The sequence below is a fragment of the Crinia signifera genome, chromosome 4 (genome assembly GCF_055691185.1).
Source record: "Crinia signifera chromosome 4, ASM5569118v1, whole genome shotgun sequence".
Classification (NCBI taxonomy): Eukaryota; Metazoa; Chordata; class Amphibia; order Anura; family Myobatrachidae; genus Crinia; species Crinia signifera.
In genome coordinates, this window is record NC_139220.1 from 103,094,561 (window position 1) to 103,119,036 (window position 24,476).

The 24,476-nt window shown below is 43.2% G+C and overlaps 1 protein-coding gene across 1 annotated transcript; it reads right to left on the reverse strand.

Annotated features, from left to right (window-relative positions):
- Nucleotides 1-1,491: 1,491 nt before the first annotated feature.
- Nucleotides 1,492-22,699, reverse strand: DDX41 (DEAD-box helicase 41). The gene is made up of 17 exons (XM_083182097.1): nucleotides 22,541-22,699; nucleotides 19,853-19,942; nucleotides 19,178-19,337; nucleotides 18,972-19,046; nucleotides 18,804-18,864; nucleotides 18,284-18,420; nucleotides 16,193-16,265; nucleotides 15,867-16,020; nucleotides 15,254-15,390; nucleotides 14,344-14,506; nucleotides 11,180-11,311; nucleotides 8,729-8,800; nucleotides 8,274-8,370; nucleotides 7,128-7,277; nucleotides 4,061-4,132; nucleotides 3,859-3,969; nucleotides 1,492-1,959 (listed from the first exon to the last, which is right to left on the reverse strand). Exons 1-17 carry the CDS (start codon nucleotides 22,691-22,693, stop codon nucleotides 1,823-1,825), a joined length of 1,974 nt encoding a protein of 657 aa, XP_083038223.1. The 5' UTR covers nucleotides 22,694-22,699; the 3' UTR covers nucleotides 1,492-1,822.
- Nucleotides 22,700-24,476: the final 1,777 nt, after the last annotated feature.

Consider the following 24,476-nt stretch of genomic DNA (forward strand, 5'->3'; position numbering starts at 1 on the left):
TGCTTAAACAGCTGGAAACATTTAGGGCCAGATGCACTAAGCTTCAAAAAGTGATAAAATGGAGAGTGATAAACAGCCAGCCAATCAGCTCCTACCAGTCATATTCAAACCCAGACTGTAACATGGCAGTTAGGAGCTAATTTGCTGGCTGTTTATCACTCTCTATTCCTGTGGTTCTCAGGATCCCTTAGTTTCAAGGGAAAGGGGGGGGGGGGGGGATATATCCTACAGGATCCCACAATTCACGTTTTCCAGGTCACCCAGCAGGTGTACAGGTGACCAGCCATCTTCATGCACTGAGGAAGTCTTAACATCAGAGGCCACAGAGACTGGCCTCATATTCAGAGGAAACCTCAGAAGTAGAATCTGCATCGGACAGAGGTGTAGAGCTCACACATCTGGGGAGCTGCCATTTGGACGTGCAATAATCCCAGTCCATCTGCTGGAAAGCTGCTGACAACTGTCCCAGGACTCGCTGGCTAAATGACTACATCCACAGAGGTTCCAGCAATGACTTGATAGAGTGTTACGAGGCATACACACGGGGCAACTTAAGCCCCATTTCTAAGAGATCTGACTAGATCGCTTAACCATGGATCGTTTTGTGTGTTTGCCCCATAGCGATGCTTGGTCCCTCACGTCGCCATTGCCTGCAGAGATAGATGGTACATGTACTGTCTATCCTGCTAGATCACAGTGTTTGCCTAGCAAAATACTGCACAGATGACAACTCCGCACACATTGCGGGTGCACTGCTTGTGTGCCACCATGTGTGCTTAAGTACACCGCTTAGCACGGAGAGCATACCGGTAGCGAAGACCGGGAAGACAGGAGGCTGGAAACCTGAGTCAGCCAACTCCAGAGAAAATGCCACAGGGGAATAGCAGAAGCATCCAACGGAATAAAGTTTATATATGTCAGAAAATGTGTAGAAGTGAAACCATTCAGACAAATGAACCTCTTAAGCATACGCATGTAGAAACACCACCATATGTTACTGCAGAATTACTAATGCTGATAAATGCTGAAGTATTCTTTACATACACATTACATAATGCACCTCCTACTGTGTGATCAGAAGTCACTGTATAATTAGTGATTATGTAAAAGCACAAAGCTCTAGCCCAAGTGATTCTATAGATGTTGGCGATTTACTAGATCTCTAGCTCACAGCAGGGGATACATTGCTTATAATCCACAAGAAGAAACACTTTAGAACTTTATGATTTCTAATAATGGAACGTTAATTTGGCAGCCATCATGGACAGCGCAGCTTCAAGTCACCAGATGCTGAGGAGGGAGCATCCAGCATTTATGTTATGTAGTGTGAGGAGAACCGCAGGAATGAAGGCGATAAGGTGTAAGAGACATTATACAAAAATGTATATGAACTCTGTCACTTTCTGGCATACGTAATCGTGGTGCACAAATACAATTAGCGGATGGATTTCTTTACAAACACAACACAAATATACCAAATTTCATGTGACAAGTCAGACATTTAATGAGAGTTTTGACACTTTTTTTAACCACATTTAATCCTACAGCAAGTTATACGTAACATTTGGGAGCAGGCCAGTAAGTCCAATATAGTATGGGAAGGATATCGGTTCTGCTGCGAGCAAATAAAATGTTTCACAGAAACGTCAGTGTTTTGCCCCTGTGTGGAGTCGACACACAGGCACAAGCTAGTCACCAATATGATTTGCAACTAGCTGTCTTATAATGCATACATCCTTCATGAATGCAGCTTCCACAGCCATATACCCTACAGTTCAGAAGGAAGAATCCACCATCTAAGATCCAACAGTGATGTGCGCTCTCAGAAATCCATAGAGCTGGTGGCCAGGTAATCTTTTCTTCCAATGGTGCTGACTTGTTTGGTCTGCATGGCCTCCAACTTGGGACAGTCTGTAATACGATGGCCCAAACCTCCACAAAATGCACAGCCTCGTTCCCCTGACAACAGAGAAAGCCATATTAGGACAGTGATCTATCTTATACAACATTACAGTCACGGTTCTAATTTTTATCCACCCTGCAGTTGACATGGTTAGAACAGGAAGCCAACAACACTGCACAGCTATAGAGGTCAAAGGTCCTCATGAACCTGCGCATGCAGGAGTAGATATGTCAGTCTAAAGGTGCCCACACACTAGAAAGATCTGCGATCGTAAGATGTGCGCATAAATTAGCCTTGAAATCTTTTTTCAGTCCTGAACAAAAGATTTCAGGCAAATCGTTCTAGTGTGTGGGCACCTTAAGGCAGTGGCCAGGAATATCTCACTAATAGCTATTGAGGTGATACTGGAATAAGCAAGCAAGACTACCTTACAGAGCAACTGTCAGCCAGAAGCCCCGGTGGTCAGTAGCACAATGGGTGGGCATTTAGATCAACATTAGTTATCATCATGAAAGCATGCAGTAAGAGCACTGCCAGTGTTATTCCCATTTGGTGCAGATATAACCATGACTATCAATGATCCTTAAGGCCCCCATACACTAGGGCGACCCCGACTTCCCCCTGAGCTTCCCCGGCTGCTCCCCAGGGGAGCTTGATTAGATTGACACTCGATGTGCCATTTTTTACATGTGATAAATCGTCTCGATTTATCACATGTAAAAAACCCAGGGAGCAGGGGGGGGGGGGGGGGGGCTACAGATAGGGCTGCTGGTGGGAGCAGGGGGGGCTGGGGACGCTGCGGGGGACACAGGCGGCATAGAGCCGGGCAGGGGAAGCCGGCAGGAGCTGTCAGTACGGAATTAAAAAAAAAAGCCTATACAATGAATGGGCAGCCTGTGATTGGCTGAGCGCTCTCTCAGCCAATTGCTGACTGGCTGAGAGAGCGCTCAGCCAATCACAGGCCACCCATTCATTGTATGGGCTTTTTTTTTTTATTCCGTACTGACAGCTCCCGCCGGCTCCCCCTGCCCGGCTCTATGCCGCCTGTGTCCCCCGCAGCGTCCCCAGCCCCCCCTGCTCCCTCTACCGCCGCGCCGCCCCAATAGGTCCCAAGTCGGGTGGTCGGACGTGCAGCAGGTCCGACCACCGGATGCAGATCCGATGCGCACGGGACCGCGCATCGGATCTGAGGGGACATCAAAACTAGCCGATTTTGGTCCGATTTCGGCCAGATCCGACTGATCTGGCTGAAATCTGACCAAAATCGGCTAGTGTATGGGGGCCTTTATTGTCCTGACCCCTTTGTGCCTACATGACATTTAATTTTTCTGGTTTTGGTTTGTCTATATAGGCATATCTGGGCAATACTACTTATGTGCTTCCTTTTTATTGCCAATATGTATTATTAGAACGCATTTGTATTTTACATGCATCTCAGCCAGGCAGATTTTGCAGGTCATGCTTTCTTTTATGTATAAACTATACGGGACCATTTAAAAGATGTGCAGAAAATTTGACACCATTTCCCTCCACAAAATGTGTGCGCTCAAAATCTATTATGGAACTAAAGCCCCCCATACACGGTACGTTTAACGGATCCGTTCTGTGCTGAAACAGCAAACATCGTATCGGATCGCATCCCTTGTGCATGCACTGCGATCCGATACGATGTTTACCTAGTACAAAAAGTATGTGCAGCACATACTTTTTGTACCGTACTATGTGATGCGCGGGAGCGCGCATCGCATAGTACAAAACGGAGCGTGTATGGGCTCCTTTACACCTTTCAGATCATTAACCTTTATCCTGATGAGGTAATCTAAAGAAACTCACTAACCTGACCTATTCCGACAATATTTACGGATACAAAAATTGTTCATTTGTATAAATGTTTAAAATGACAACTTGCAATTCACTACAGCACATTTGGGAAACGTCGGCATGGGAGTACTCACCGTCAAGGTCCAGCATATTGTCCTCACTGCTGTTGAGCACCTGCAGTACAGGGGGCACACGCTGCTTAGCCTCCATAAGCAGAGCTTTAAGGTCCATCAAAACAGATTCGTCTGTGGGAGAGGGCAGGATTATTATTACTACAACTCAGACTGCACGACTGTACAATAATAACTAGGCACGGTCTTCTGTGTGTACACTTACCGCACGCCTTGTTAATGAAGGTGGTGGCAATTCCCGTATTACCGGATCGCCCTGTACGTCCTATTCTGTGAACTATATATAAAAGAGAGAGAGAGTAAAAGCTGGAACATGCTAGCAGAATAACATTACAATGGTATAGACAAGGCCAGTCCACTCCTGTGTCCACAAGTACAATACAGAAGGAAAGTTTTAGTGAATGGAAATTCTCCATAACAATATTAATCACTTTGTTGAAAGATAGCTCATCATATATTACCTATGGTGGATGGTTTGTATTAAAGCAACATAACCCATCCTATATGGGATACGGCCACTAGGTGGACAAGTGGAAGGTCGATATGGGGTTAGGTCACAAGCATTAGGTCAACATGGGGAAGGTCAACAGTCAAAAGATCGGCATTGGGTTTCTCACTTTTTCGGACCCGCCAGGCGGTATTTCATGCCCTACCAATCACTAGAGTGTGGTGGGAAAATGTGAGGGGACATGGTGCAATTTATAAGTGTCCAGGTCAACTGTCAACTTTTGGGTCAAAAAGTGAAAACTCCCATGTTGACATTTTGACTGTCATCCTTCCCCCTATCGACCTAATGACCCTTCAGTCATGTCAACCTTCATGCATGTCAACCTAATGACTGTAGAACTATTGCTTGTCTAGATCAATCCTAATTGTGTGTGTGTGATATATATATATATATATATATATATATATATATATATATATATATATATATATATATATATATATATATATATATATATATATATATCACCAACCCCCTTAATTCCCCTTAATTGCTATTGCTTGTCTATCCTATGATCAATACCATCCTATATTGACTTAAGGTGCCCATACGGGATACAGTCACTAGGTCTACAAGCATTGGGTCTACAAGCATTAGGTCAACACCACTAGGTCAACATGACTGAATGTCGACATGGGTTAGGTCAACAGGTCATTAGGTTGACACAAGCATTAGGTCAACATGGGGCTTTACACATTTTTTTTTTTTGCGCCAACATGCGGCTGTATTTCATGCCCTACCATCCACTAGAGCAGGGGTGGCCAACCGGTCAGAGGTTAAGAGCCGAAAAATATCTGTAGTCAAGCTAAAGAGCCGACATCATGCGCACGCCAAAGGCACATGCGCCAAAAAAAGGGGCGTAGTCTATTTTGACCCCTTGGGTGGGTGTGATACAAATATGCCTCCAATAGTGCAGTGCCATATATACATATGCCCCCAATAGTGCCAGATACACATATGCCCCCCACGGTGACAGGTATGCACCACACGGTGCCGGGTATGCCCCCACAGTGCCAAAAAGCTGGTATGCCCCCACAGTGCCAAAAAGCTGGTATGCCCCCACAGTGCCACAAACTGCTATGCCCCCACAGTGCCACAAACTGCTATGCCCCCACAGTGCCACAATCTGCTACGCCCCCACAGTGCCACAATCTGCTATGCCCCCACAGTGCAAAATTTCCCAGCAGCAGCACTCACCGTTGTTGCTGCTGCTGCTGCCAGGCGGGGAGAGGACAGTCTGGTGTCCCCCTGCAGTCCTCCTGTCATGTCACCGATGGGAGGAGAGCACAGCACACCGCGTGTCTCCTTCCCCCTCACTTCCCTGTGACTGGGCCGCCCACCAATCAAAGCTCGCTGGCCGGCTCCTGATTGGCTGCTGGCCCACGAGCTCTGATTGGCGGACGGCCCAGTCACAAGGATGCACAGTAAGGGGTAGGAGAGATGCGCGATGCACGCTCTCCTCCCCTCAGAAGGAGAAGGGATTCAGGGAACCGGCAGAAGGAGGGACTGGGACAGACGGTGGGCGGCGGGCAGCAGTGGGAGCAGGAGCCGCACTTTACAAGGGGGAGAGCCGCATGAGGCTCAAGAGCCACAGGTTGGCCACCACTGCACTAGAGCATGGTGGGAGAATAAAATAGTGTGCAGAGCGTAGCGAGGCACCGTGCCCGAAGCATGTTGAGCCATGTGAGGGGAGGTGGTGCTACATTTCAGTGTCCATGTCGAAAATTCGGGACAAAAAAAATGAAGTCTGTCCGGCGTACACCAACTTGACATCAGATAGAGGTCCAGGCTACCCCAATAGGCATGCCAGACCCTTTGCCATCCCTCTCTGAAGTGCTCATCCAAATCTGTCCAGCATAAGGCCCTGAACATGTGCCGCATGCCCATGGTGTGCCCGGCATACACCTCTGTGGTGGACTCGTGGATCTGAACACTCTTTTTTTTCTAAACCCCATGTCATCTACCCCTTCTATGTTATACAACTTTGGCCATCTTTCTTCCCTCAACCACTTTGTGTAATGCCCGGACAGCTTTTGGGCCACCGGGGTCAGGATTGGGGGTGGTAGTGGCCATCAACCTAATCTGGATCCAGTCAAGCCAATTCACGTTGGTCGTTGACAAAACAAACAAATAACAGATGACAAATATGTAAAAAGGATTTAAAATCGAGCAAAGCACAGACTAGACAACAGAAATCTATGTTATCAGGTGCACCATGGCATGACAATGTTTATCTGGTAGAACAAATGCATACGGCTTACTAGACCACAGAGTATAGGTGATTATGCATGTGTGGAAGGGCTCCAAGTTAAATTTTTTTAAATCCAGAACATAGAAGCAGACACATATTTTCCTTTCCGGGCTTGGGAGTCAAAAGTGTGAGGAAATGGTTCTCCCATTCGTTTCCACAACAATTAAGGCCCACATACACTAAGTAAGTCAGGCCAGATTTACCTTGAGCTCCCCGGGAGGGCTCACATTGGACTTGGCGCTTGATGTGCTGCCGGGGAGTGTTTAATGGAAGTCAGATGCGATAGATCATGGGAGCTAATGTGCATGCGATGTGTCGCTGACTGCTGCACATACGATTTATCTCCGACCCGACGCGCACGGTGCCAAACATGCCATTTGGGCCAATTTCTCGGCCACCAATCAGTCTGAATCCGGTGAAATCTGGCCAAAATCACACTAGTGTATGGCCTTCACCCATCTGCCCACACACAAAGCCTGGTGAGCAGCAGTCACTTGGGTCTCTCAGACTCACCATAGTTCTCGATCTCCTCAGGCATATCATAGTTGACCACATGCTGGATAGCTGGAAAATCCAGACCTTTGGAAGCGACATCTGTAGCTACTAGGACATCCTTTCTTTCTTCCCGGAAAGCCTCAATTGCCTTCGTTCTTTCCTCTTGGTCTAAAAACAAATTGCTGAAATATTAAAAGCAGTTCAATAGAAACTACCAAGCTTGCTCACGGTTACAGGTGGAGGATTCATACCTAATATCTCCTTATATAAATCGCTACCTTCTCACTAATAGGCCATGAATCATTCCTAAATGCCTGAAACATTCTAGTACAGAGGTTCCCAAACTTGGTTCTAACAATCCAGGTTTTATGGATAGCCGTGCTTGAGCACAGCTGAATTAGTACTGCCATAATTTTGATTGAAGCACCTTTGCTCAGCCATGGTTGGCCTTAAAACCTGTACTGCTAGGGTGCCTTGAGGACTGTGATTGGGAACCACTTCTTTTATACATCCCCTTCAACCCACTTCCCCATCCTGGCAACGTCACTGCCGTAGAAGTAAAAAAAAAAACTAGTCAGTGCACTATCCATACAGGGCCACAGGATCTGCAATACTGGCAGTATTCTCATGCTGCAGCTAACTGCAGATTACAATTCCACATCCTGCCACCTGTACACAGAGCTTAGTACATCAAACTGCTGTCTCCACACATCAGATAAATCTACCTGCAAAGACCAAATAAGAGATCTCAGGATAAGAGTAGTAGGAGCAAATGAGAACAAATATTTCCCCACATACTGCCCAGGCACAAGAGAGTTAATTTTTTGTGTAGAACTTCCTTAACTGTAATCAAAGTACATTATATGAGGGCACATAAACAAAATGAGAGCTTCAGAAGCAAAATGGCTTACATACATTTTGAAACCAATAGAAACAACCACTTGGCAGGCTCTTATTGGATGTTTTGGCAATGAAAGGTAACATGGTGGATGCCCCCAAACAATTCACTCACACTTGCAAGCTTGATGCTTAATAAGTGCCAAGAACAATGGAGTAGAGGGTTTCAAAAGTAAAATCAGCAAAATAAGTGGAAATCATATTAGAGGTTCTTGAATGAATTGTAATAAAGAAGCCATAATAAGTGGGGAAAAAAAGACTAGTCACCTTTTCCTCCATGAATGGCGACTGCCTCCACACCTTTCAGTAGCAAATACTCATGTATAGCATCCACATCGGCCTTCTTTTCTGCAAAGATCAGCACCTGGTACAGAAGGACAACACAACATCAGGAGAAGGATATGGAGGTAAGAAATGTAGTCTATGGACTGCCTATACTAAAATGCTAAAGTATAACAACACAACACACAATACGTGGCCAGAAAGACACATCAGGGTAGTTTGAAAATATTAAGGCTATAATTGTCTTAGCATCTATCTTTTGATACTGTATTGCCTGTGATGCTTGATGGTCTCATAATGCTATGAGAATAATGGCAAGAACAGTGAATTCGGGATGGTGTGCCCGCTGACAAATACATAAACAAGCTGAACATTCATGGAACCATGTGCTGTGATAGATCAATATAGAATTGCATTTACTACATATAAAAGTCACTTACAGGAGGTGGGGTCTTCTGCAAACACTCAAGTAGGTATACCATCTTGGCTTCCTCCTTCACATATTCCACTTCCTGTAGCGTTTGGACACAAAGCAGTCAGTCACATGGTATCATTACATACTCCCCGATAGAAAAGGGCAACCATTAAGCTTAGCGCATCGGCGGTTAATTACACATGCATGCCGGAATGATCATAAATATATTCATTTTAGATATTTTCATTGCTAGGGAGATTTGTGTATATCATGCACATCAATTATGGTCCTTTAGGAAAATATGATCACTCCCTTTTTTGGGGGTATGTCTAGAACAGATCTCACATTAGCACACAAACACTCCATGATATGATCTATGGGAAAGTGATCATTCATGCTATGACTCCGCAATGTTTACACACAGCTCCTCCCGTTCATGAATAGACATGCCTACACCAATCACCAGCAAGCTCTCTCCTGCTACACATTAATATTATTCTAACGCAAAAACAGAGAACATATTTAATTGGTGGAGAGATTCTTTTTGATGCAAGGGAGGTAGAAGTACTGTGTGTTTATGTTTTGACATGGACCTGCCATACCAGCTGGTGTGCTCGCTGTGTGTAGGCACCTTACAATGCAATCACTCAGACCTATTGGTAGATCAGTCAGTCTAACATTACATATTATAGATCTATCCTGAATCCGAGCCAGATACTGAAAGCATTAGGCACTACTTTATGAATTACTTCATTTACGATGTTTGCAGCTACTAAACATATCCCAGATACTAGATGCCAATCAAGATCCTATAATACACTAGGATTGCCAACCAATATGGTATATTGCAGGGGTTCTCAGACTCTGTTCTCACACAGTTCACGTTTTCCAGGTCACCCGACCGGTGTATTCATTACTCACTGACACATTTTATAAGGTCCGCAGGTGAAGCTAATTAATTCACTTGTGATTCTGTGAGGAGACCTGGAAAATATGCACTGTGTAGGGTCCTGTGGATGTTATATATTGCAATGGCTATTTCTTATATTTGATTGGAAAGCTAAGCACACTCTCATGTCCCAAAACTACATGGGAACGTACCAGTAACTAAAGATAGTGACTACACTTGATATATGGTTGCAGATTTCTAAAGTACTCACTCAAAGTTGAGGACTACCTAGAACCCTGCGAATCTGGAATATAGGATACAGTCTGTGTTTCTACTATTGTTCAATAAAACGAGAGAAATTGTGGCTTTTAAGTGACAATCTGGAAAAAGCACTTAAAAACGTCAGACAGAATGACTAACATTAGATCAGCAATTGTGGTTTAAGTTGTCAAAATTGGTGTGATAATTGGCAAGCAAACATTTGTATTCATCATAATGACCTGTAATGTTTACCTTATATTGGAAATATAATCTTTTTTTTTTTTACACAACATTTTTTTATTTGAATTTATATAACAAATGTGACACTGGCCTTTTTAGCTGATATTTTGCATATCTCTCACAGAGATGTTGGCATTTTTAGCAGATATTTTATGCATCTCTTACAGAGATGTTGGCACTCAAAGGGTTTAAAAAGGTCTTAACTCAGTAGTACCCAAACTGTGTGCCTAGGCACCTGGGCCACAGGATACTTGCAGAGGTGTCTCAGGTTGGCAGTTCAGGACAAATTAAATTTATCAATGTAACAGGCATATACCAGTGCTTGTGGCTGTCAATCATATCCTATGTGGAGTAAATATGTTTCTCACCATATAACGGACCTTAAACATGACATATAAACACAACTCACTTAATTTAATATGTTTCTTAATTACTCAATAAGAAACGGTTGGTCTACGGTGTTTCCAGAAAAGGTTTAGATGCTCTAGGATGCCATGATTCAAAAAGTTTTGGGAACCATCGTTTTAACCCATAGTGGTCAGTAACTGCTCACATAGTCCATTATTCAGATCTGATCACAGTATAAATTTGTTCTAAAAATGGGCAAAACCATGTGCACTGCAGGTGGGGCAGATGTAACATATGCAGAGAGAGAGAGAGTTACATTTGGGTGGGGTGTGTTGAAAATGAAATCTAATTTGCAGTGTAAAAATAACGCAGCCAGTATTTACCCTGCACAGAAACAAAATACCTCACCCAAATGTAACTCTCTCTGCACATGTTGCATTTACCCCACCTGCAGTGCACATGGTTTTTCCCATTTTGAGAACAAATTTGTACTGCGATCAGATCTGAATTAGGCCCATAAAGTCACGTGTGTAGTAAAATCTTACATGATACAATAAAAATATTTTTGGAAATAAATATTGCAACCAATTGGCACAAACATTGCAGCAGCAGATTTTCAGTTTTCTATGCATTATTAATCTGCACCTTAAATGTAAATGTATCTATTTGAGTGTAAAACAAAATTATGAGGCACTGAACACAGATCCAGCTCCTAGGCATAGGAAGGAAATCCCTCACCTGTATGACATCCAAACTGGCAGCACCTGCTCGCCCAACATTAATAGTGATCGGCTTCACCAGGGCGCTTTTAGCAAAGTTCTGGATCTTCTTGGGCATAGTGGCACTGAAAAGCAGAGTCTGACGCTGACCCTAATTACATAAGAAAAGAGAAGTGAATAGGTATATTTGTGTAGGTAGAGAGAAGCACAGACATTCACACTCAAAACCCCTAAACATTTTAGCCCCATTCCTGGTGCTTAGAATCATCTTATTTATTCCTGTGCAATGTGGGCACCTTTCCCATATGGGCATTAGTTAATATGACATGAAAATGTATCTATCTTATACATACTATACATATATGTGTCCTCAACAGCTAATCAGTAATGTAGAATAATAAATGATGCACAAATATATAGCGATATAACTGAGTGGATCTCTGACAGAACAATTATTTCAAAATATAGTTACATATACTAGAAATCATAAGCATAGGAGGATGAATTACAGAATAAAACAGGATAAAGGGATGGAGGAAGAGAAACAAGTAGTCTGGCAACACCCCAATAAAATAAAAAAAAACATTACAATGTGGGGGAAAAGGCTAAATAATGGAATACCTTTCCCCACATGGTGTCCACAATTAGCTGCAGGAACCCTGCTGCTAACTGAATATGGCCCAGAGAACATTACTTTGCAATCTCGATCCATGCATGGGTCTATATCCATGTACACACGGCTGCGATAGGGGCCAATATCGCTGGGAATATGGTCGCTGGCGACCATATTGCCAGAGATGGGAGTGTGCCCTGGTGATAAATAGCCCGGTGCGCGCTCCCGTTTTCAGCCCCATTCTAATCGCTGGTCGCAGGAGCAAGCCGGCAGAGGTTCCCTTTCATCAGCGACCATCTCTGGTCGCTGATGAAAAGGAGACACTGAGCAATATATGGCTCAGCAATATATCTCCCCTGTGTGTACACACCTTAAGTCAGGCATTCCCAACCATGGTCCTCAAGGCACACCAACAGTGCAGGATTTAGTGATATCCAGGCTTTAGCGATGGTTTAATCAGAATCACTAAGATACCAATTAGGTCACCTGTGCTCAAGCCTGGATATCACTAACCTGCACTGTTAAGGTCCCCATACACTTTAAATACATTGTACCCAATACATACATACAATCTCAATAGATTGTAAAATGGATTGTATGCACACAATCATACAATGCTGGCCCAGGGGGATTGGAGGATTGGTTCTTTGATCTGATGTGCTGCACATGCAATTTGTCTTTAGATGGATCATACAACCAGAGTCAAGTGACACTCCCTCCCTGACTAGCAGGCCGTGGCAGTGAAGATGCTGGGAGCTGCAGAAGTATCCAAGCAGCAGACAGCCGGGTGGCTGAAGACAGCGGTGGACATTTTGTCACTACTTTAAACAATTCTGTCACTACAATTCTGTCACTACTCTAAAAACAGTTTTCAGAGGATTGCTGCATTCGGGCTATTTAATAAAAAAAAAAAAAACACACAGGATTTTTGGCACTCCTATCCTTTTGATCCTAGTTGGCCAGCCCCCTATTTAAAAGCTTCAATCATACAATCATGCAGCAGATGGTTTGCATGACAGATTGTGAGTACATTGTGTGTCCGTAAACCACCAAGCACTGCCGGGGAGTTGAAGGGAAATTGGACACAATCATGTTTTAGACCGGTCTTTCTGATGTATGGCCCCATTCTGGCAGTTTTAAACATATAAAATAGTTGAATTGTAAAATAATAAACCATGTAATAGAAGAAGGAAAGCGAAAAAAAGAAAAACTGTTGAAAATAGGAAATAGAGGCAAAGAAAAGGAAGAGTGAGGAACATAAAGGAATAGGGAGGGACCACTGAGCCAAGATATACAAGAAGCAAGATTGGGCATGAAACAACTGTTCTGTCAGGAATGATGCTTGACCTAGCTTTACCGAGCATCTCAGGTCCCAGTAGGGGGGATAGCTGAATGGGCAAACCATGGGGACCATATCTCATCAAGTTTGGCGATAGTGTCATGTAGGATGTGGGTAATTCTTTCCATAGAAATAATAAACAATATCTTAGAATGTGGTATTTATTTTTTTTATGTGGAGGGGGGTTCCTGTAGCGTGCTCAGAAGTATCATCATAATGTAGGGGAGGGAACTAAGGTAAGGTGACCATTGGGAGTGACCATGTAGTACGCGTGAATCTTTATTCACATAATGGCGTTGCTCATAATATAATGTCAGTGGTAATTATTGATTGGTTCCAGTTGATAGATCTATGAATGGATCGACAGTCAAAAAGGTATACACATGACAAGGTCTAAATTAGTTTTTCATGTTTTTTTTCGTCACTATCCATGTTGACATGAGAACCAATTTTTTTTTTTTTAAACTCATGTCGACCTTTTCACAAATCTATCTTTATCATGTCAACATTTTTACCCTGTCCACCTTTTACAGGTCAACCTTTTGACTGTCTATCTAGAAACGATCTATCCACACCCATTATTGATGTATTGGGGGTGTTAATAATATAATGTCGGGGGTCATTAAGAGAGGAAAAATAGATCTGTGTGTTAAATGTGAATGCTGCGGATTTAATTGTCAACACATTGAGCGATTTATTGGATGACAGCATGATCTCTTGTTCGGCCCTTCATGAATATGCACAAAATGATCTTGTATGTCATCCAGGGGAGCAAGCAATTCTGCATATATTAAACAATATTCACGAGCTGTCATTCCAATGTGACAAATCATAAAGCAATCGTTCTAAGGTGTACCCGGCATAAGATTTTAGTGAGCGCTTCAAGGTAGAGCAGAGACTGTCTGCCACTGGTCTGGACTCTAGAAGGACTGTCTTGCACCCTCATGAATTTGTTGTAACTATAAAGAAAGGAAGGAGGTAAGATAATCCTCATGACACTCTGCTTAAAGAGGGAGCCACATGCACCTCTGAGATAAGCGCACAGTATGGCTCCCTGTGTCTAAAGGGAAAGCAACTAGCAACCATGATGCAACCTTCTTAAAATCTGCCACAGCAAACAGGACACTAGAACAAGCATTGACGCTTCCCATAGCATATGATGTACTGGTAACACATTTTCACAGATTCATATAGTGAACAAATGCAGAAGTGGCGATGATGCAGTGGTTACCTTGAAGTATGAAAATATTGTCCTAATGTCCTCCTCAAATCCCATGTCAATCATACGATCCGCCTCATCCAGAGCCAGGTACCTGCAGATGTCCAGACTCACCATCTTCTTCTGTAGGAGGTCCATGAGTCGGCCAGGGGTTGCTACCATCATGTGCACACCCCTACATAGAGGAGGATAAAAAAAAATTATAATTTATTATTGTTTATTTGTAAAGTGGCACCAGATTACTCAGACTATAGCAACTGGTTCAGATCAGTCCTGAAAACCATAGTATTCCCCCCCCACGGCTGTCACTGGTGGTTGGAACAACTCAATTGTTCTTTCAGAAACTCTGTCCTCTACCTGCCTCCAGAGGTTGAGCAAATAACTAAGGAGAAGGAAAGTAGACTCTAGTGTTGGGGCCCTGTTTAGGTCCATTAAAAATATAACTTTTGTGATATGTATAAAACCGGCTAAATATCAAACCATCACACTAAGAAAAGAAAATAATTAATAGTGAGCCTAGCCAATTGTAATGGAGTAGGACAGATGACTTACTGCCTCCAAAGACTTGCAATTCATACATTTAACTCAATAACTGATATTTTCATATAGAAAGCATAAATGTAAAATACATTGTTCAGCAGCAGTGTAAGGCTAAATTACTTGCATCCATTCCACAAATGGCCACTACACAATCAGCTTGTCAAACCCTTTCCTCCCTTCAGCCACCGGACAAGAAGGCTGACTGGCTACCTGCTCTGTTATAGTAAAAGACAGAACCAACAGGTTGAGAGGATCTTTGTAAATAGCATCCATCAGTGCTGCATTACAGAAACAATACACAACACAAACAAAATAACACAAACTATTACAAACATGGAAATAATTCTGTTATTACATTTGGAATACAAAATTCACAACTCACTGCTTGATTGTTTCCATCTGCTCCTTGACAGACATACCACCGATGCACAGTGCTGTACGTAAGGGTGGGAAGTTGTCCTCCTGCAGCAAGCGGCTGTAGTACTCAATAATACTGTGCGTTTGACGAGCCAGCTCTCTCTATGGGGAGGAAACATAACAGTGATGAACTAGTGGCACACATGGTATTAATCTTCCAGTGACTACCATACATTTAGAAATGGTGAGATAGACTCAGTAGCAATAACTGTAAAATCTCTGTACATGGCCACATCTACCGAATCCATAATGAGTAGGTGATATGCTGAGCAAACATGTCACTGATAATTTGGAAATGGGCCCCATCTGTACAGAGAAGGGAAATTCAGCGACTCCAGGTGTCACCAAGTTATCAAAATGAGACAACACTTAGGTTTGCTTAATCACAGAAAAAAACAGGAACAAGATATACAGTAACTGGCCTTTAACGGTTTGTAGTCTATAGGTACACGGTTTTGTATCCCTGTCAGGGATGATGTCACAACTTAATGTTAGAGAAATCTGCTCCAGTCTGGGAGGCTTAAGAAAAAGTCCAGTGATAAAGGACAGAACATATAGACCACTGATCACATACATACCGATGGGCAAATAATCAGCCCATAAGGTCCTTCTCTCTTTGTGAAAGGTAATCGCTTTTCTTGCTCCAAACAAAACATAATAACAGGTAGAATAAAGACCAAAGTCTTGCCAGATCCGGTGAAAGCTATGCCAATCATATCCCGTCCAGATAGGCTGCAAGAGAATATTGTCAATTTAATAACATTTATTACACACACACACACACACACACACAAGTCTTACCACATGACATACGCAGTAATTGCCGATCCAGGACTATAGCAATTAAACACCACTATGACCACACTAGGAGTTTTATGCACAAATAAAGAACCTGCTCACTCACATTGTTGGGATCCCTTGAATCTGGATTGGAGTGGGATGCTGGATTCCTTTTTTCTTTAGCCCACGTAGAATAGCTGTTGTTGAATTGACAAATATAAGAAAAACATTCCTATAGACCGGAAAATCACAACACCATGTTCTTATGCACCAGAACTATCCACTTTTAAAATAATTATACTTAAAAAAATATATACACACTTTATTATAGCAACGTTTCAATACATATTTAGTATTTTCATCAGGCACGATGAAAATACTAAATATGTATTGAAACGTTGCTATAATAAAACAAGATTTTGCAACTAAATCGTCTGGAGTGCCGCGCTACTGTTGCTGTGTATCTATCCTCACGACGGCACCCGACATCCATTCCTACTAAGTGGTTGTGCCGGACACCGTGGAGATATATGAGGGACTGTAGTCTAATCTGAGATGACATTAAAGAACCTTGTTGAGCATTTCTGTATAAACTATGGCATATCTTCAACTGCGATGCTATTGACACAGTACCGGTTGTTCTCTTGTATAGTGCCAATACTACAAGGGTCAGAGGTCAATCCTAAAAACTCAGGATTTCTTTCTTTTTTTAACCATCTCCTCTGATAATCAAAAATTCACCTTCCCGTCTTTAAGAGGAGAACAGCCTGGATTATCTTTTTGCCATCTAAGTAGGTTCAAGCTATGCTGTAGGATTCCAGTGCATCCACATCACTGACCAATCAGGCCACATGTGCTAAAGGCCAAAATTGCAAGCAATGAAAGAATACAAGAAATTGACTACATAATAATTTGATACAAGTAGTGTATAGGTGCGTACACAATGGGCGATATTTTAAATATGTGCAAGAACAACCAGTCATAACGTTTGGCGTATATCAATCAGTGTGTATGCACAATATCGTTAGCGACACCCTTTGTCATTTGTTTATGCAGCTCAAACTGAGGATATCGTCAATAACAGCTATACTACTGGATGTGGTCACTGAGTATATTGCTTGTAAAATTGCTCAGTGTGTATGCACTATACACCATTTGTCAGAGATTTCAAGGTAAACCCTTGACATCAGCTCATCGTTTGCAGTGTCGTCCAGTGTGTAGCCAGCTTAACCGTTTGAGTGCCAACACCTGAGATGTTCAAAATATCTGCTAAAAATGCCAGTGTCGCTCACATTTGTTATATAAATTCAAATTAAAAAAAATGTAGTGTAAAAAAGATTTTATTTCCTATATATGGTAAACATTACAGGTCATTATGATGAATAAAAAGGTCTGTTTGGCAATTTTCACACCAACTTCACTTGGCACTCAAAGGGGTTAAGGGAGGATAGGCTAAAGATCTCACACACATACCCTTTAAAAACACATCTGTCTCGGAGATTGACACAATATAATTGAATTGATTGATTACATTTAAATTATATCAACAAAAATCTGTGAGTGTGGGCTATACTGTATGTAGTCACAAACTGAACTATAAAAACTTACCTTTTTGTCAAAAGAACGAATGATCCAATGACAGATGTTATTTTATTGCAACAAACAATGGAAGTTGATGAATCGCCATTAGAAATGCCAGAGAAAGGCCAAGACCAAGATCGGATACCACTTCTAGTTGTACCAAGATAAGCCATTAGGACAGGCATGTCCAAAGTGTGGCCCTCCAGCTGTAGTGAAACTACACATCCCAGCATGCCTTGCCATAGGTTTAGCCAAGGGTGGGGAACCTCTGGCCCACGGGCCGTAAATGGCCCCCATAGCCAGTTTGTGTGGCCCGCCCAGCCGCTTGCTCAGGAAGGGGGCGTTCTTGCACAATGTGGTGATATGGGAGCGAGTTATCCCAAGAGGTGTCCTGCAGCATCTGTCTCCTTCATTCAGCTGTAGCCAGAGCCTAAGAATTTTATCAATTTTGAAATGGCCCTTGCTAGTAAAAAGGTTCCCCACCCCTGGTTTTAGCTTCCCGAATAGCAAAACTGTGCCAAGGCATGATGGGACTTGTAGTTTGACAACAGCTGGATAGCCATAGTTTAGACATGCCTGCATTAGGAGAAGAGAGAACAGCACTATCTGAGAAACTATAACAGCTGTTACTTGCCTGCAGGAAGCTTCATTTCCTTAAAGCTCTTTATGGGTGCAGGAATGCCATCACCTTCGACCAGAATATGGTATTTTCGCCGGACACGTTCATGACGTGCTTGTGACATTGCTAAAATATAGCGTGGGGCTTTCCAGCTGTTAAAGAAGGAGATGGTTAATAAAGCATTGGTGAAGTGATTCCAGAAAAGTTCCAATATAAACGTTTAGACACACAGGGGTATACTCAATGCTTTTTGCGAGCAGTGCTGACTGCTTGCTGTTCACAGCTCGCATGGTCAGTATTTAACTGACCCCTGCACACGCCGTTTCCACAGCAACGTGGAAACGGGGTGTACAGCTGCCAGAACAGCAAGTTTTGCGGCTAAATGCAGTGGGCTCCCTGCATTAGTCGCTGGGGGGAATCCTCGCCATAATCGGACAGTGAGGATTCCTCCGGAAAGTTGAATAGGATGAGCGGCCGGCGATCCCCACCCTTTAACCCCCTCGCCGGCCGCATCAAATATGGCCCACTGGCTTACCTGGTCTTAATTGGGTCATCATAGGTAATGCCTTTTGCCATTTCCTTAACAGACATCAGGGCTGAATAAAAAAAAAAAAATTGAATTAGTATAGTGTACTCCAGCCTAGTAACTGTACTCTTCTGTGGGATATAGAGAGTGCTAATGTCTATGCCACACAGTGCTCACCTCTCCCTTCTGTCACACTCTCTAAGATCTTCTCTTCTTCTTTCAGCTGCTTCTCCTTTGCAGACTCTTTTCTAGCTGTAATACAAAATGAGATTAATGTTTCCATCGAACACCATGTTCTGCAAGCAAGCACATAAGTAACATGCAACAAGTAACAGAGGACCACAAAAGAGCAGGTATTATTCACAGAGGCGCCCCGCACCCACCTTCTGCCTTCTCTTTTAAGTGTTGATGTTGATCCAGAAGACTGACATTTGACCGGGGTCCCAAGGGAACGTCATCTTCATCCCCCCGATGGTCACTTCCACTGTCCTTCTGATCTTCCTCAATCACTCCCTTCTTGCGCATCTGCAACCGCTTTAGAAGCTGCATGTAACAAGATGGGAACCATTAGGCGAGTCTTTGGCGTTTCCAGCTGTAACCAAACTATGGTCACTGTATTAGCTTTGGGTCCCACTGTTCAGGTTTCAAGGGCACATTTTCTTTTCACTACTTTAACCCTTTGAGTGGCAAGTGAATTTGTCGAAATAGGTGTAAAACACAAGAAAACATTTTTAATCATCATAATGACCTGTAATGTTCAACTTATAAAATGTCTTTTTTTTTTTTTTTTTTTACAGAACATTTGTTATTAAAATTTATATGACAAATGTGAGCCACACTGGCATTTGTAGCAGATATTTTGCCTATCTCTGACAGAGATACTGGCACGCAAAGGGTTAACGTCAAAAAGTACATTTTGCTTTGTCCAAAATAGAATCTTGCACGTGGAATACTATAAATTTGTACATGGCAGTTAGACTCATTAATAATAGCTTGGCAAACCATATACTGTAAGTGAGCAAAACAGAAAAAAAGGCCAAAAATGAAAATGAATTTACCATCTGCTGTCTCCTTTGTTTAACTGGTACATAAGGCACATAGTCTTCATCATCGCTAAGTGCAAGCTCCTCTTCCTCTGCATGAACTCTCTGCAGAATAACAGATATCATACAGCACATCTTTAAATGGTCAACATATTAGAACACATTACAGCACAGATGAGTGTGCGTGTGTGTGTGTGTGACCAGTTTACATCTGTAAAAGGGAATATAATCTGTATAATGCACTTCCTTTTCTAAATATTGCAGCACCTCTGAAAGACAAATAGTACGTTTATACTAAAGGTCCATACACACTGGCATTTTTGCCCAATGTGTATGGCCAGCGATGCAGTGCAAATCGCTGCCAGGAAAAACGCTCAGTGAATACACACTGAGCAGTTTTCATGGGGTGAACCACTTTCCATAGTATGGAAAGCCGTTCACTCGTCCTGTCAAACAGGACGATGGCCGATGATGATGCAGGAGTGCGCATCATCGCTCATTGCCTGGTCATACACACTTGCCGGTTTTGCGATGAAAGCAGCTCAAACCGCAAAAAGTGAGCTGCTTTCAGCTCAATATTGATTAGGGTCTATGGGCCTTTAAACATATTATGCCAAAATATGTGGATACAACAAGGTAGAATTTAGAAAGATGTACATTAGTCTCAGCATCATTAGATTTTAAATAAATGAGAAAATTTAAAACAAGGATTTTGACTTAAATAACTTACCGCAGACTAATTGCCCCTGAAGCCACCAGGTTGCAATTAACAGCATTATGTACTGGAATCGTGAAGACTTAAATGTATTTTTGCAGACATAGTGCCTTATGTAAATATGAAGTCTATATGAGTGCACACGGTTACGGTATATTAGATCTACAATGTGTTGGTCTACATGTTTTATGTTTTTTGGGGTCTATGTCCACATGTAGACCTTTTGACCACGTCGAACTAGACAATGTAGATCTAATGACTGCATACCATACACACAGAGTGGGTAAAAGCAAGTAATGTTCCAGGGATAGCTATAGTTATTTTTTTGTTTTTTGTTAAGGCTGTTGGTGATGTCCAGAATAGTGATATATGTGTATATAATATTTCAGTACCCAGATGATAGGTCTACAATGTATAAGTTGACAGTCAAAAAGCGACCTGACAATGGTCGAGTTTTTCACAATTTTTAATGCTTTAACAGCCATGTGGACTGCAAATGGAAATTGTAAAGTGTATCGAGTGCAGCGATGTACATGGCCCGAGCTATGGCAAGCTGATGTCGACCTGCACATGGTGTATCCTAGGATCCATAGCCAAATATTTCCACTCTGCTCAGTGTTGGAGAACAGTATTAGTGCACATCCCTTACTTTACACATGAAAAAGGTCAATGTACCTCAGGTTGACATGAGTTTTTGACTTTTTTTATTGTCTATTTCGACACCATATAAGTGTAACGCTACATAAAGCACACTATTATAATCTATGTCCACTTGGATAGTTATGTGTAGAAAAAAAACACCTTTAAAAAAAAAAAAATAAAAAAAAAAGGAAGAACTCATGTCAACTTTTTTCATGTCAATATTTTGACCATGTCAAAGCAGCATGGTTGGTGTAATGGTTTGCATTACTGCCTCACAGCACTGAGGTCATGGGTTCAAATCCCACCATGGCCCTAACTGTGCAGAGTTTGTATATTCTCCCCGGGTACTCTAGTTACTCACAATCTAAATGTGTTAAATTAAATGGTTTCTGTGTTTAGGCAAGATGGGCCGCAGGAAGAAACATTTAACCCTTTCAAGTCCAATGTCTAGTCAGGCTCAACAGCCGTAGCGCTTGTAGCAGATCCAATGGTGAGCCATTCTCAATAGGAATATTAACATTGTTCAATGTAGACCATTTTTTTTTTATAAAAAAAAAAATAATTTACAATTAATTTAAACCAGACTGTTTGTATTGCAAAAAAAAAAAAAAAAAAATTGACTGCAAAAGGTAAAGCAAGCAACCACCGACACTGAATTGCCCCAAACTACCTAGAACTTAAATGGGAGTAAAAGCCCATACACACTGGGCAACTTTAATCTGAAAGCAGCTCAGTTTTCTCATTTGAGCTGTTTTCAGTTCAAAAGTCATCCAGTGTGTACGGGGCAGGGATGATCGCTGATACGTGCTCCCGCATCATCACTGGCCCAACGGCCCCAACCAGTCATCTGCTGGTATTGCCAGCAGATGAGCGGTGGAGTGGATGGCTTCGATAGTGTCCTGCTTCAGAAAGTTGACCACCACCGGGGGAAAAAAGATAAACCGCTTGCCACCTGGTTACTAAAGGCAACCAGTGGTGGCATGGATAGTGAAGGAGCAAGCCCCCCAGTCTTGCTTCTCCAACTGGGCGTGAAAGGTCCTTTAGCCAACTACATTTTAGCAACTACCCCGGTCCAAACTGCCCAGTGTGTATAGACCTTTATAACACCTGAGTCCGAACGCATACTAGACATGCCATTGGCAGGTTCTGTGCGATACATTATAGTAGAGGTTCTCAAGCTCGGCAGTCAGAGCCACACACCAGTCACCCTGCTGGAAAAGAGCTGCGTGGGGTTATGGGGACCGAGTTTGGGACCCTCTGTGCCTCATCCCAATCGTTAGTTTGTGAGCATCGCTGGCTGTGACTGAAGACCAGAAGCTATGTGTTACCATTCCCCCACCACAAACCTTCCTCTCGCCGCCGCTAGTCTCCATCGTGTTGTTGTCGTTTCCAGTATATTGACGCGCGGTGATGACACTACAGATGGTAGCAGCTAGTTCCCAGGCTGCCAGTACAGAGGCTTCCGGGTCTCTGGCGCACAGTAATGACGTCACGTACATCGCGCTACCGAAGACACGCCCGACGAGGTCACGATCACGTCATGACTCATGATCTTCCTACGTATGTGTGACGTTTACTTACCCCCGTCTCAGAGCAGGGTGGTTGAGAGTCGGTGTATTCGGGGTGGGCGTGATGTAATTTTTCAGGGGGTATGGGTAAAATCCGGAATCGGATAAGACACCGGAATGCCGGACTGGACATCAAACTCTGCTTTCCGGAGCATGTAGTATCCGGTCCGGGGGTGTCCTGTCCGGGGGTGCTCCATCTGATGAGGCTGCTCTCGCACCTGTCACCTGGGAGAGGAGAGGGGGGAGAATACAGCCTCACCGCATGGTCCGGGGGTGTAATAAAAACTGGAACGGTCCAGACCACACGGGGAGGCTGTAATCTCCCCTTCCCCATGTCCCTGGTGTGAGCAATCACAGGCATCCCCCCGGACAAGACACCCCCCGCATGGGACACCCCTCGGACCAGACACTATAAGCTCCGGAATGCAGAGTTTGATGTCTGGTCCGGCGTTCCGGTGTCTTATCCGGGTCCGGTTTTTACTTAGTCCCTTTTTCAGGCGGTACATGGTGTGTACTCAGTAGCAGCATCTGGTGCTGTAAGAATGACCATCACCATCGAATCTGTGAATTAGGAATTGCCATCGTTATGGTTGCCATCAGTTGCGATATTACAGTAATAGCAGCATAATATTTAATGGTTGACCAAATTGTTAATGATGTGCCATCAATGGAGAACCATCTGGTTGTCTCCCATCGATGGCAAAAATATTTTACATTAACCATATAAACCATCGATGATTGTGATTTATTAATAGCCATCTCCATAAAGATTCACAGGTGTGGGTGTGTGTGGTGCAGGTATGGTGGGATGTGTGTACAGCATTGATGCATTGCATACTGTAGGGCAGGGGTGTCCAAACTTTTTGCGACAAGGGTCAGATTTGGTGAGGTGAAAATGTATGGGAGCCGACCATTCAGCTCGACATTCTTTGAATCATTAATCACATCAAAATGGTGCCCCACTCTGCCCCCATTCACTGTACAGTATGTCCCCCAGCCTGCCCCTTCACTGTATATTCCCCTGCCTGCCCCCCCCATTTACTGTATGTCCTCCACTCTGCCCCCTTCACATTATATTCCCATGCCTGACCATCCTTCTCTGTATGTCCCCCAGCCTGCCCCTGCTTCACTGTATGCCCCCCACTGTGCACTCATTCACTCTGTCCTGCAGCTTGCACCTCCTTCTTTGAATGCCAGGGGTTGGACGCACACTCCCCCGAAAGCTGCCAAACACATCTCACTCTGGCGGCCGGCATAGGGTTACCACCTTTGTGTTGAGCGATTCCCAGACAGTGACCCGCCCCTTTACACACCCACAGCCCACCCATTGACCCGCCCCCAGTCCCACCCCTTGACCCGCCTTATGGGTGTGTTTTTTACATTTGCTTCAAATCTAATCTTGATTTCACACACAGTAATGCCACATACACGTTACGTCACACACTGTAATGCCCATTACATGTTATGCCACACACTGATGCCCATTATACATTATGGCACACACCGTGATGCCCATTACACCTTATACCATGAGTTGACAATTAAAAAAAAAATAGGGACAAAATGGACAATGCACGCAAAATTTACACCATAATGCCTATTACACGTCACACATCCATATTATACCACATGCCATAGTGCCTATTACAAGTTATGCCAGGCCTCAACAATTCACTTACTGTTACTGATGGTAGGCAGCGTAGGCACACTAGAA

Excerpts from the sequence above, each read along its gene's own strand:
- DDX41 (XM_083182097.1), bottom strand. The coding sequence starts at position 22,693 with ATGTACGTGACGTCATTACTGTGCGCCAGAGACCCGGAAGCCTCTGTA. Across the intron at positions 7,278-8,273 it reads CGCCATTCATGGAGGAAAAG|ACCAAGAGGAAAGAACGAAG; the intron begins GTGACTAGTCTT and ends ATTTGTTTTTAG. Across the intron at positions 4,133-7,127 it reads TGAGGAGATCGAGAACTATG|TTCACAGAATAGGACGTACA; the intron begins GTGAGTCTGAGA and ends TTTTATATATAG.